This window comes from Gopherus evgoodei, chromosome 7 (genome assembly GCF_007399415.2).
Source record: "Gopherus evgoodei ecotype Sinaloan lineage chromosome 7, rGopEvg1_v1.p, whole genome shotgun sequence".
NCBI lineage: Eukaryota > Metazoa > Chordata > Testudines > Testudinidae > Gopherus > Gopherus evgoodei.
The window spans coordinates 131346331-131360516 of NC_044328.1; the positions used below are offsets into that span (position 1 = coordinate 131346331).

General features: G+C 47.8%; 1 protein-coding gene across 13 annotated transcripts in view; it reads right to left on the reverse strand.

Moving 5' to 3' along the window:
• Positions 1-14186, reverse strand: part of PLXNB1 (plexin B1) — a 252065-nt gene that overhangs the window by 41968 nt on the left and 195911 nt on the right. For all 13 annotated transcript variants that reach the window (XM_030568223.1, XM_030568224.1, XM_030568227.1 and 10 more), the window contains 6 exons: positions 8923-9059; positions 8412-8588; positions 7916-8084; positions 6109-6351; positions 1993-2169; positions 1099-1247 (listed from right to left, as the gene is read on the reverse strand). In XM_030568223.1, the coding sequence (XP_030424083.1) occupies positions 1099-1247; positions 1993-2169; positions 6109-6351; positions 7916-8084; positions 8412-8588; positions 8923-9059 (1052 nt within the window). The remainder of the gene's footprint in view (positions 1-1098; positions 1248-1992; positions 2170-6108; positions 6352-7915; positions 8085-8411; positions 8589-8922; positions 9060-14186) is intronic.

A 14186-nucleotide genomic window follows, 5' to 3' on the forward strand; every position in this document is an offset into this window, starting at 1 on the left:
CTTGAGGGGCCCATCCTCTTCAGATGAATGGAGGAGCCTCTCCCTTTTGAGGCCTCAAACTCATCCTTGCTCCTCAAGAGGGGACAAACTTCCTGGCTAATAACTCCAGTCTGCTCCAGACCAACCTGCTAATAACAGCATCCTACACTGGAACTCCCAGGCTGACGTCTTTTTTAGACCAGACTATGTGATCACCTTCTGCACAGGAGCAACTCTCTGGTTTCCAGTTTCCGACTCTGTGTTATGTCTTATATGGAGGCAATCCTAAGTGCATCATTGGGGGCTTCCATAAAATTCAACCATGCGTCTAACTAATTTTTTATCTGCAGCATTTTTTTGGAAATGAACTTAGGGCCTGCCTTCTCTTTCCATCGGCTCCTCCGGAAGATCTCAACTGTGGAGTTGGTAGTGGTGGCAAAGGAGGGTCTGTCATAGTAAATCCATGTGCCCCAAGAGGGAGCAAAATAGGGGGAGGTATTTCTGAACATTGGATAGACCATAACACTCAAGAGCAGAGGCCAGTGGCATAAATCCTTCTGCAAACCCTCAGCTTACACTGGAAGGTGTGTCTGGGGTTTACTTGCAAACTCTGAACTCCAGAGGCAAGTGGCCTTTCAGGTGGGAGTTCTGTCACCAAGGCCAAATCTGCACCCTCTGAAGTCCAATGGGAAGGCTGCAGAGTCTCACCCAAAGTAAGGAAAACTGAGGGACTAAATTAGGTCTCAAATGTAGAGGCCTAGCTGTGCCCATTGGACATTCCTGTTGAAGGTGATCAGGGTGCCAAAAGATCCTGCAAACCATCACTGAAGGTATGTCTACAAACAATCCAAGGTGTGCTTGCAGCTAAGCTAGGCATACCCATGCTAGCTTTAAGCTGGCCAGCATGCTAAAAATAGCAGCGAGGAGGCAGTGGCACAGGCTTCAGCATGGGCAGTGCAAGACACCCAGGGACCTGGGTACATACTCATGTTGCTGAAGCTTGGGCAGCCAGGTCTTCACTGCTATTTTCAGCAAGATTACAGTTAGGCTGGGTATGCCTTCCAGATCTGCAATTATCCCTCCAGAGGCAGCATAGACACATCCTCAGGCACTTCTCACCTGTAGATGAAGACAATGATCAGGACAATCAAAGCAACAAAGGAGGCTCCAACACCCAAGCCAATCTGGGCCTCCAGGGGGAAGGTGAGTTGGCTCTCTGTGTCATATTGCACTCTGCCCAGCAGGAAGTTCAAATTCCCCATCTGCACCTGCAGAAGAAATGCAAGCCCAGGCAAGATCAGCACATCAGACTCTTCTCATCCTGCAGACTGAGTCATGGACTCCAAGGGGAATGTTTGACTGTCTTGCCCTACCCCACACCACTATCAGCACCACAACAAGCACCTCTGTCTCCCCCTCTCCCCTACCACCAGCGCCCTCGACTCTCCCTCTCCCCCACCAGTGCCTCCATCTTCCCCTCCCCCCACCAGTGCCTCCATCTTCCCCTCCCCCCACCAGTGCCTCCATCTTCCCCTCCCCCCACCAGTGCCTCCATCTTCCTTTTCCTCACCACCATCAGTGTTTGTCTCTTCCCTCCCTCCCCACCAGAACCTGTCTCCCTACCACCTCCTCCTCCCCCATCTCCATTTCCCCCTTTCCCCACCACCTGCACCTCCACCTCCTCCTCCCCCACCACTAGTGCCTCTGCAAATAAAAGACCCGCAGCAGAAAGTCTCAAGGCAGGGGTCAACTGACTTTGGCTCACGCTATGGAGCAAAAAACAGCAGTGCTGAAACCCAGGGAAGGTGGGGAGGGTCTCAGAGCCCAGGGAAGGTGGGGAGGGTCTCAGAGCCCAGGGAAGGTGGGGAGCATAGAACGAGCACTGTCAGTTAACCCAGGCTCTGAGACTCATTGCCGCGGGTTTTTTTTTGCTTTGTAGATCTCTTCTCCCACTGTTTCAGTATTTACACTCCCACACCCACTGCTGTCTCTGCTGCTTAGCTGAGCTCTTACTGTAAACTCTGGGAGCGAGTCTGTTCCCTCCGGCTTTGTGCGATGTTGTGGAGCTGGCTGCTCGGACGGAGGTTCACAGTACAGATGATTCCTTGTTAGGGTTTTTACAACACAGACCCCTTCCCCAATCATGGCCACCACTTCCTCCTTGAAAATGGCCAGGTCCAGATTTTCACCCTAGAATACAAGTGGAAATGGATATAAAACCTGGGCCTCTCTGGGAAGGCAGCTCTGCATAACCCCTTGCTTTAGAGGGGCTGCACAGGATTTAACAGGTCAGTCACAACAGGGCAAGCTGAGAGTTCTACAAATGCCCTATTAACTCTCTCCCTAATCTCACCAGGAAGTAAGCTTGCCATCTGGGAGCAGGCGGCATGAAACCCTAAGAAGATGAAGGTGCTATGCATGAACAGGCATCCTCTGCACTGGAGACGATGGAAAACCAAATCTACAGATATTCAAATAAGAAAAAGGCCTACATAAAAAAATCTCATCCATCATTATAGAATGTCACTGTTAAAAATGTGTGCCTAATTTCTGATTGGAATGGGTCTAGCTTCAGCTTCCATGATTTAGTTGGTGTTGGTCCTGCTTTGAGCAGGGGATTGGACTAGATGACCTCCTGGGGTCTCTTTCAACCCTAATATTCTATGATTCCATGATTCCAGCCATTCGTTCTTTTTCTGTCTCTCTCTGCTAGATTAAGGAGCCCTTTAGTACTGGGTAATTTTCCCTTGTGATGGTACTTATACACTGTAGTCATGTCATCTCTCAAGCTTCTTTTTGATAAACAGGTAGAGCTCTTTAAGTCTCTCACTGCAATCTATTTTCTCGACCCTTCTAATAATTTTTGTGGCTCTTCTCTGTGCCTTCTCCATTTTTTCCAAAATCTTTTTAAAATGTGGACATCAGAACTGCATGCAGTATTCCAGTATCAATCTCACCAATGCCGTATACAGAGATAAAATCACCTCCCTCCTTCTACTCACTGCTCCTCTGTTTGTACAGCCAAGGATCACATTAGTCCTTTTTGCCCCAGCATTGCACTGGGAGCTCAGGTTCAATTCCTTGTTCACTAGGACTCAGATTCTTTCCAGAGTCACTGCTTTCCAGGATACTGTCTTTGCACTTGGCTCTATTAAAATGCATTTTGCTTGAACGGGCCCATCTTACCACGTGATCTAGATTACTGTGTACAACTGCCCTGGCCTCATCATTATTTAATACATTGTCAATCTTTGTGTCAGCTGCAAATTTTATCTGTAGTGATTTTATATTTACTCTCCAATCTCTGATGAATCGCACCAGACTTAGTACAGACCCTTTGAAGAACCCCACTATAAAGTCTGCCATTCAGTAATGATTCCTCATGACAACTACAATTCTTATATGTGCTTTGTTGATATTGTATGGTTCTAATTTTTTAATCAGAATGTGACGAGGTACGAAGACAAGTGCTGTAAAAAGTTTAAGTATATTACAGCTTTATCAACCAAACCTGTAATCTCGAAGAATGAAATCAGGTTTGTTTGATAAGACCTTGCAGCGAAGCGGTGGGATACCCCACAGACCCGCTGAGAGACGAGCCTCCCCTAACATCAACGTGAGCAGAGCCACTGGGTCCTGCGCCCGCCCCTCAGAGGTCACGGCGCAGACCTGGAAGTATAAAAGCTCACCCGCAGAGTTCAGTGAAAAACCAGCTGCAGCAGAGGCCAGATGTCAGCGACCAAGCTCCCTCTTGGGAGACAGCAGCAGGCCGCAGCCAGCTGGAGCTTGCACCCAGCCAGCCGAGCCAGCCCCGCGCTCGCTACCCCGAGGAGGACTGGCTGAGCCTTCCCTGTGCCAGCTACCCAGAGGAGGAGCTGAGCCTGCCCTTCACTGCCTACCCCAAGGAACCGATGCTGTTTGAGACAGCCGAGGACGTGAGCACGACCCAGGTACCCTACGAGGGGGAGTGCGGAAGTAGCCCGGGGGCAGCTGACCCATCTGGCTGCAGCACTGCCTGAACCTATGTCAGTGTTGTGCGGCCAGGATCCCCACTGATGGCAGTGAGTCTTTGCTGCTGCTAGGGCCCCGGGCTGGGATGCAGTGGAGTGGGAGGGCCTGCGTCCTCCCTGCCACCCACTCCTTGGGTGGCAGACTCCTGCTTTTCCCTGGCCTGGAGAGGCTAGGACCTCCTGATATTGAACTGCTGATTCGGCCCCTGCTTAAAGGCCTGAGTCTCTGACTGTTTGCTGGCTACCCTGCCTTGACCTAGGGCCTGGGCCGCCATTTGACTATTGACTCAGCCCCCACTCCAACGGCCTGAGCCCCTAACCGAGTCTGTGTTATTCTCCCCCCTCGACCGCAGAGCCGACGGCTGGCGGACTAGAGCGAGAGCCACAGCCTCGCTGAGAGATGAACTGCGGCAAAGCCGCACCACAGATCTATTTTCCATAAAATCATGTTGACTGGCACTAATTATATTCTTATCTTTTAATTGTTAATAAATTGAATATCATATCAGCTTTTTCATTATTTGTCCAGGTCTGATATCAGCTTAACTGACCTATAGTTACCTGAATCATCCCATTTGCGCTTTTTGACTACTGGCACAACACTTGGGCTACGTCCAGACTACCCGCCGTATTGGCGGGTTAAAATCGATTGCTCGGGGATCGATATATTGCGTCTCATCTAGACACGATATATCGATCCCCGAGCGCGCTTATATCGATTCCGGAACTCCATCAACCCCAACGGAGTTGCGGAATCGACATCGATCCCGCGCGGTGAGGACGGGTGAGTAATCCGATCTTAGATATTCGACTTCAGCTACGTTATTCACGTAGCTGAAGTTGCGTATCTAAGATTGATTTTCCCCCGTAGTGTGGACCAGCCCTAGCACTCTTCAGTCTTTTCGAATTTCCCCACTATTCCAACATTCATTAAAAATTAACATCAGTGGGACAGAGATCTCCTCAGTCACTTCTTTTACCGTTCCTAAGTGCAAATTATCCGGGGCTGGTGGCTTAAACATGTTTATCCCTAGGAGATATTGTTTACCATTTTCTTTAGTTACTAATGAACAGGAAAGCAGTTCAACATCTTCATGTGATATGAGTACATCATCCTGTTTCTTTCCAAATACATAACAGACAAATTTATTGAACATTCCTTTTCATACTCTGTATGCAGCTGGCCTCCTGACCCAGAGTCTTCTTCCAGACACAGTTTTATCCTACAAATGCAAAACCTCAAACACAAACAGTTCCTGAGCCCACCCTGGGCTATAGGTCCCAGTGGCTTTCCCCCTTGCCTACTGCAAGAGTCTGTCTCTCTCCTGCTGCTCTTCAGTCCTCCTCCAGACCATCTGTCTGGAAGTTATCCTTCCACAGCACCTAGCAGAGAAGCCAACTTCTCTTCTGCAGCTTCCACTACTAACTGAGCTCTCAGTAGGCACATCAGCCGGGCCAAAGAATTTAACAGGGTCACATGATCCCTAGCCAATCATAACCAATTGGGAGAGTAGCTGATCGGTCACAGGCGAAGCTGGGCACAACTCCCCTTCAAGGGCAAGTCGTTCCATGATAGCATCATTATTAACAGTTATACCATCTCCATCTAGTAATGGGCCTATACCATTGCTAGGATTTGTTGTTCCTTATATATTTAAACACCCTTTCATGTCCTTCATATCCCCTGTCATAGATTCTTCCCTGATGTCTTTATCTTTCCAATCAATTTTCTACACTTCATAACTTCTAATTGCTATTGATTGCTGTCTGTCTCCCCTTTTTCCCATTTGTTCTGTATTGCCGTTTTATTTCTAATTGCTCTTCTCAAGCCCCATGGAACCCTCAGGCAACAATGCATGGCACTAGCAAGCTATGCACACAGCACAGGGCTCTTTTTTGTTACACGCCTTCCCCAGCTGTCGACCATTTCTCATTGTGTGTCATATTGTATCTCCTTCAGTCTGTAGGCTAAAAGCAGGGATTGCCCGTCTTACCGTATGCCAGTGAAGTGCCATTAAGACCTACAGCACTGCCGGGATATCAGAACAGTCCCAGGCCATCACCTAGGAAGTAGGTTTATGTGGCGTTTATTGAGATTTTGAGCTGGTTGTAGCCTTACCTCCACAGAGATGACACTTCCTCGCTTGTGCCTATATGGTTTGGCAGGGTCCTCAGCATTCAGGGGTTTCAGGATTGGATTAACTTCATAGGAGAAGGGTGAGGGATGCAAGGACTTGAAATCGAAGCTTAGATTATCCAGAATAAATTCCAGTTTGACCTGGACAATCCGCAACAGCAGGTTAATGGCCGGAGTTTTACACAGGATAAGGTAGGAGGAGTTAATGAGACACAGTTCTTCAAACTAGGAGCAGAAGGGAAGAGAGTCAGGAATCTGAAAGAGTAAGTCAGCCTCTGTTCTAACACTCCTGCTCCCTTGTGGCATCCCATCATCAGGGTTTTGTGAGACAAGTGTAAAGCAGAGCACAGGGATCCCTTGCACTCACCCTGTCTAGGTGCCATCCCAGTCATTCATCCCAGACGCAGAGGACAAGTCTGAACTTTAAGGGACTCTCCAGGTGATTTTAGTGGTCTCCCAACTCTTCGGGGCAGGGCATTCCCCATAGAGAGCTCTGAGCTCTAGCATTCACAGCCCCATTGATCTGACAAAACACGTTTATTTACTTTTGTGGCCAGCTGCAAAGCCCATGTGTTCACTGGGGTTTTCCGTGGTTCAGCTGCCTGGGAAGCTCCATACTTCTAGGGGGCTGAGGATGCTGCTGCTTTGATTTATCAATGATTTTTGTTCCTTTTGTTGCAATGTTTTTACATTTTGTAAACATGGCAAAACATTAATATCTAAATATATCAGATAGTCTCTGTTCTCCCACTGGAATTCATAGTCACAAACAATATCTGTCCAGAATGATGGGGAAATATGGCTTTCAATAAAGCATATGAATTGTCCCAATGGAGCAGATCAATGGCCTGACCGGTCCTGCATCCTGTTAGGTGGCAATCCAGGATGTATCTAGTATACCCAGAAAGATTCACCCCATGGTCATGAGTGCTTTTTAAATGAGTATAATAATGCAACACCACCTATTTCAGAGAAAAGTGGCCACCTGACAATGCAATCTGCCAACTGTGCAGTAGGATTTGGCAGGGGATGGGCAGAGGTCAGCATTTCAGAGGAAGTGGGGATGTGCACCAAGCCCTCCTTTGCTGCACATATCCTCACAAATGTAGAGCACATGTGCAGCACTGGAGGTCCAGCTTGGTGTTGTGCTATGGCTATCAGGCTGTTAAATGAAATCCTACTACATTGGAGCCCCTGCTGATATGGACTCTATACAGTCTGAGACACTAGAGCAGCTTCTCACAGGAACTCTTCTTCTGGGGTAGCCATGATGGCAGGTGAGGTGCTGTAAATGGCAGGCAGAATTGTGGGTATAACAACTTCATTTAACTTGAATTTTGTTGTCATCTCTGTGTGGGGCAGGACCTTGGTATTGCTAAGGCAGAGCCATGCTAGGATAGGGTGCAGTCTATTTTTGCGGGGGCACTGTGCAGCCAGGCCTCACAATGTAATTGCAGATTTCCTCATGCCTTCTGTACCTGTCATGTCATTTCTGTCTCCCACACTGGAAGTTTCTGCACAGGCTCTGGGGAGAGATGGGGATTTGGGAGCTGGCACTTTACAAAGTGAGGAAGGGGGTGTTAAACTTTGAATTTGGAGGACAATATTTCACCAAGGAAGACTTTTTGTTTCTCATGTTCACAGTTAGTTTGTAGGACTCAAGAAGGCTATAACAAGGGGCACAAGAGCCTCTGATATAGGAGACCTCTGGCCATTAGGTCAGCAGCACTGACAGAGGCCTTCAGCCTCAATTCTATTGCATGCTTTGCCAGCACAAAGGTCAAGATACCTGCTGGATGCTGCACAGAGCATTCTGTGGGCACTTGGTTTCTGGCATGATCCTACGCCATCTCCCCAGCCCTCGCCGGCGGCGTTCTGATGGTGAAACCGTAATCCGGATCTTTGGATTTTGTACAACATCTAGGTTATGTCCATGAACTCGGATCACTCTCCCACCACTGCAACACACAGAAGTAGTCAGAGTCACATATTTAGTCACCATATAACAACCCCTAAGCTGAGTCATCCCCGACCTATGGTTGGTGCCAACCTTTGTAGGGAATGCATCCATCCGATGGCTCAGTGCACAAGTCAGGACTCACTCTACCCACATGCTCAGATGCTAAGGTGATGAGTGCAGTAAGACTACTTAGACATCCATCTACACACAGTTAATGCTCTGGTACCTGCTGTGGGAGTGTGTGAGCATGCACAGCTCTCAATATCCTTGATGCCCTGTGGGAAGAGTGGTGCACTTGCAGTGCCAGGGGTGCATCTCTCAGTACCTGAGGAAGCTCTTGGCTGGCTCTGCAAAAGTGATATTGGGATCCAGAGTGTATTTGAAGAGGAAACCTTCTAATCTCCGTTCCGTGTGTCCATATTTGATAGTTACTGGAAGCTCCACAGACATGTTACTGGGGCTTGTCTGACACTGTAGCTGATTCTCCTGCATCTCAGAGAGACTAAGAGACACACAGAGGAGAAACCAATAAAGGGTTAACACAGCTATTGCAGACACATTATCTGAAATGCTGCGCCCTTCATTTTGCTGAAAGAGCTCCAAGCATCCCCCCCAGCTTGTTCTCAGGTTTAACATCCACCTTCTTAAAGGCCTTGTGTCCCATCTACTACCCTTACAAACAGAAGCACTCAGGACAAATTTCTGAGCTAGCCATCGTTGCTGCTTGAGTGAATGGCTGAAGTGCTTTCTAGTGATAAGCCTGGGCCAAATGTGAAGGGAATGGCACATGACACTTTGCTTACAGTTACAATCTGCAACTAGACAGCAGCTCTTACATGTCGCAAGGGAAGTCTCCAATTAGAATGCTGATCTCACTGGGGCGCCCAGTCAGCAGCTTGGAGCCTAGCAGGGTAAGGCAGGTTCCTCCAGCTTTAGGGCCTTGAGATGGAGCAACGGACTTCAGGTCTGGGTTCTGAATGGAAAGAAAAGAGAGAAATGAATGAATGAATGAGAAACACTTAGCAAAATAAATGAAGGAAAGACATAGTAGTGAGACCCTGACAGTGAGTTCCACGTTCTCTGAGACTGCAGCTTGCATGTTCTAACCACATGCATGTATCTGGCTGTGTTCTAGCAGCTCTGCTGTTAATGAATAGAAGCAGCAGAGAGGGGGATTAAGGTACCAATAGGAAACACTAGCTGTGCACCAAAATCTCTCTATGAACAAAGATGGATATTGCAGACTACAGAAATATCAGCCTCAGACATGAGTCTGAGATTAACTGTTTAAACAGACTGTAATAACAGTGAAAATCAACTAAATATGCTGGATACAATCTAGTGGATTCCATCTCCAAAACTGGATTTAACATGGACATGTACCCTTTGGAGATGGTCTCCAAAACCCACTTATCCGTAGTAATCGACTCTCAAGACCACATGAAGTCTTCCCCAGTTGCCAAAGGGAGGAAGGCAGGTGAATTGGTGCAGCTGCTAAGGATGAAAATCATAATTCAGGCCCTCAACCAGTCAGTCAAAGTTGCTCCTTGGAGGAAGAAAGATGTGAGGTGGAAGGCTGAGAGGTGGATGGTTTCCTACTCTGGAATTTCTGTCTCTTTTGAGCCACTGCAATGTCAGGAATTGGGCAGGATGGGATCTCTGAACCGTTTGGGACTTGCTAAACCTTCTCTTGTAGGCAGGTATATAGGTCCCACGAGAATGCAAAATAGCCTTAAAGTCCTTTAACATACACAGAGATTTGTCCATGCTGTCTGCAAACAGTTTAGACCATCAAAAGGAAGGTCCTCTACCCTATTTTGGAAAGCCAGAGAGCTGGAGCCACAAAGCTCTTCTCATAACTACAGCAGTAGAGAAAGAATGGGCGGTAGTATCAAGGGAGGCTTGTTGAGATGTTCTGGCAAGTAGCTGACCCTCCACAATGACTGCCAGAATTGCTCTCTATGCTCTGCTGGTAGGCGATCAACAAAAGAGAGTTCAGTGTGCTGTAATTTACATGATTATATTTCACAATTAATGCATGGTAGTGGGTGATTCTAAATTGTAAGGAGGCTGACAAAAAAGATTTTCTACCAAATACATCTAGATGCTTATGGTCTTTTTCATGGGACGTGGATTTAGCATAGTGCTGCCTTCCAGGGCATATTTCTTATCCACTTCCTTGTAGATAGGTGGAATAATAGCTGAAGTGTGCCAGACAATCTTAATGTGGTCCAAAAGGGCCTTGTTGACAGGCAAAGTTATGTGGGCAGATGAGGGTGAATGAAGGATATCAAGCAACTTACAATGATGTTCTTTAATCTCCTCAAGAGGGATCTGCAAGGAGTCAGCAATTCTCGTGATCAGATCCTGGAACTGTTTAAAATCATCTGCTAAAGATGGAGGAGGAGGCATCACTACTTCATCCAGAGATGAAGGAGTTGTTGGCTAGAGGAGACACCTCTTCATCAGCTCTAGCTTCCTTCTCCTCAAAGGTTTCTTTTTGAGGATCAGATGTCCTAGAGAGGGCAGGCAATGATGGTTGCTTATCTTTGCAATCTGTGATGCTCAAAGCCCTGGAAAGTTGTTGGTGAGAGGTGCCCAAGGGTTCCAGTATGGCCCAGGAGGAGGTGCATAAGGCATAGGAGGGGGCATCCATGGGTGCTCACACCAGCAAGGTAGTGGCTGTGACCTTGTGGTCACAGCCTCGTCAGAGACTTTTGGAAAGGAGGCCTCTATACAGGTGAGGAGGAGAGCCCTAAATCAATATTTGTGATACCAAAGCAAAGTCTTCATCAGAATCCTCTTCCTCAAACTCACTATGGAATGGTGGAGTGCTTGGAGAAATCTGAGGTGAAACTGTTGGTACCAGGTGATCCTCGAGCAATCTTGATATCCTCAGTACCGAAAATATGTCAGAGGAGGAGTGGAGAACTGGGCACCTCAGATACACCCAGGTCCTGGGGAAAACAAAACTCTTGCAGTACCAAGCATACTATCACTACCAAATCCATGATCTGCACCAAGGTATAAGTGGTCAAGGGAGCTGATGGTACCATAAGTCTCAGCCACTCCAAAGGAAATGCAGTCAGAGCCTGAGTAGGCTTCTTTGGTACCAAGGAAGCAGAGGAGCTCCTCTTGCCCCCTTGATCCACTAACAGTACCAATGGTCTCTCCAGGCCCAAGACTTTGCCATCTTTCAGTCTAGCAGTGCCCTGCGTACCGGAGGAACCAGCAGCCTTGCGTGTACCTGACTGGAGTGTGGATGGTGCTAAAGTAGCCGAAGATACTGAGAACTTTGGCTTTTTCAAGGTAGATTCCCTACCTGGTAAATTTGAGGCACAGTCTTGGGAAGACTTATGAGAGCAGTCTTGCGTCTTCCTCTTAGATGCCTTGGAGGAGTGCTCAGAGACAGTGGAGGCAGCTGGTTTGCTCGCAGACCGGTGTATGCGAGGGTGGGCGGGGGGGGGGGAAGGGGGAGAGGGAGGTGGAGGGGGATGACAGACACAGTCTCTGGGCCTGGGTCAGAAGCCGGGGAGGAGACTAACTTTGACCTCCCTGTCTTTTCTAGTGCTAGATTTCAATGCCAGACAGACCTTAATCTTCTGGGCAATGTGTGATTTCCCAAGGCAACAGATGTACGAGGAGTGCCCACTGCTTACTGGGATTGCCTCCGGGCATGACAGACAACATCTGAAACTGGTAGAACCGGACATAGCCTCCCAGTGAACAAGAAACACCTTGTATACTAACTATCTATCTATCTAAAAGGAAAGAAAACTCTTGCCTGGAGTCCTGATGCAGAGAATCTTTAAATTTTGCTACAGAGTCCCACATATTGTCATCATACCTTCCATGCACAGCTTGCTGGTTAGAAATACAAAGCTGTATTGAATAAATTTTTCTGCCAGACAAGCCTAGCTTCTTTGAGTCGTTTTGTTTGGGGGTAGCGCTTGCCTGGCCTTGTCTGTCTGTCTCTCATTGGCTGCTAGGAACACGGAAGAAAGGTGAGAATGTAAGTATTTGTACCCCTTGGCCAGCATTTAGTATTTCTTCTCTGCCTTCTTTGAAGTGAGAGGGAGAGAAGATGGGGTCTGCCACAGGGCTCTGACTGGATCCATAATGGCCTTGTTGATGGGTAGGGCCACTTTAGATGGGGCTGCTGCAGACAAGATGTCAATGAGGCTATGCAAAGACTCCTTGAGTACCTCAATCTCTAGCGCGCAGTTAGAAGCTGCCCTCTTTAGAAGATCTTGATGGGCTCTAAAGTCATCTTGTGGCATCTAGGAAGGAAGAGCAAGAGGCCTGAACTGGAGGTGAAGCTTCCTCTTCTTGTGCCCCTATTACGTCCCACAGGCCCACGTCTTTTGTGTTGGTACTTGCCCCGGTACCAGAGTCAGGGTTGGGCACCAAACAGAGCAATGTTGAATCCTGCCTCTCGGATGCATCGGAGCAGGATCGGTGGGAGGGCAGTCCCAGTACCAAGGGAAATCCCCATGGACTCCAGGCCACTGGATTTGTATCGGCCATTGTCCTCCGGCCAGGTGCCAGTGGGGCGACCTACACCAGGTTCTGAAGGGATATAGGATGAGTACTGGCAGCAGTGCTCAGGATGGGAGTGGGGTTCCACCTCTGACTCTGAAGAGTCCTCCTGAGATACCTATGGGGGATCAGTACCCCTCACTTCCGCTGGTCGGTGCTACGAGTCCAGGAACCAGTACCATATTGGGGATGACCTCATAGATGATAGAAGGGCCAGTTTGTCTCTGTCTGGTACTGTTCGCCCTGGTACCAGGTAAGAGCTCAGAGCCACATGCTCCCTTCTGCTTGTCATGCTCATCAGGGCCAGCGGTTGCCACATTGGGGATGGTGGTACTGGGAGTAATAGTAGGTCCCTGGCCACTGCAAAGTTATCCGGGTGGAAAGCACTGTGATCCTGATAGTGCTGTGATGACTTCCTGGTGCCAGTAGCAGGTCCCACACTGGCCTCAATCACCCACAGGGTGGAGTCAATGATGCTGCCAGTGGCCCAGAGGTGGTTAGATGTATTCAAGTCAGCAGGGCCTGATGAAATTCATCATAGGGTATTTAAGGAACTGGCTTAAACAATCTCTGAGCCACTAGCAATTATCTTTGAGAATGCCTAGAGGAAGGATGAGGTCTCAGAAGATTGGAAAAAGGCAAACATAGTACTTATCTTCAAAAATGGGAACAAGGAGGACCCAGGGAATTAAAGACCAGTCAGCCTACCTTCAATACCTGGAAAGATACTGTAGCAAATTATTCAACAATCCAATCTGTAAGCACCTGGAGGATAATAGGGTTATAAGGAATGGTCAACATGAATGTGTCAAGAGCAAATCATGCCACACCAATTTAATTTCCTTCTTTGACAGGGTTACTGGCCTATTGGCTAGGGGGGAAGCAGTAGATGTGATATACCTTGATTTTAGTCAGGCTTTTGACACAGTTCTGAACATAAGAACATAAGAACGGCCGAATTGGGTCAGACCAAAGGTCCATCTAACTCAGTATCTGTCTACCAACAGTGGCCAATGCCAGGTGCCCCAGAGGGAGTGAAGCTAACAGGCAATGATCAAGTGATCTCTCTCCTGTCATCCATCTCCATCTTCTGACGAACAGAGGCTAGGGACACCATTCTTTACCATTCCTGGCTAATAGCCATTTATGGACTTAGCCACCATGAATTTATCCAGTTCCCTTTTAAACATTGTTATAGTCCTAGCCTTCACAACCTCCTCAGGTAAGGAGTTCCACAAGTTGACTGTGCGCTGTGTGAACAAGAACTTCCTTTTATTTGTTTTAAACCTGCTTTTATTAATTTCATTTGGTGACCCCTAGTTCTTGTGTTATGGGAATAAGTAAATAACTTTTCCTTTTCCACTTTCTCCACATCACTCGTGATTTTATATACATCTATCATATCCTCCCTTAGTCTCCTCTTTTGCAAGCTGAAGAGGCCTAGCCTCTTCAATCTTTCCTCGTATGGGACCCTCTCCAAACCCCTAATCATTTTAGCTGCCCTTTTCTGAACCTTTTCTAGTGCTAGAATATCTTTTTTGAGGTGAGGAGACCACATCTG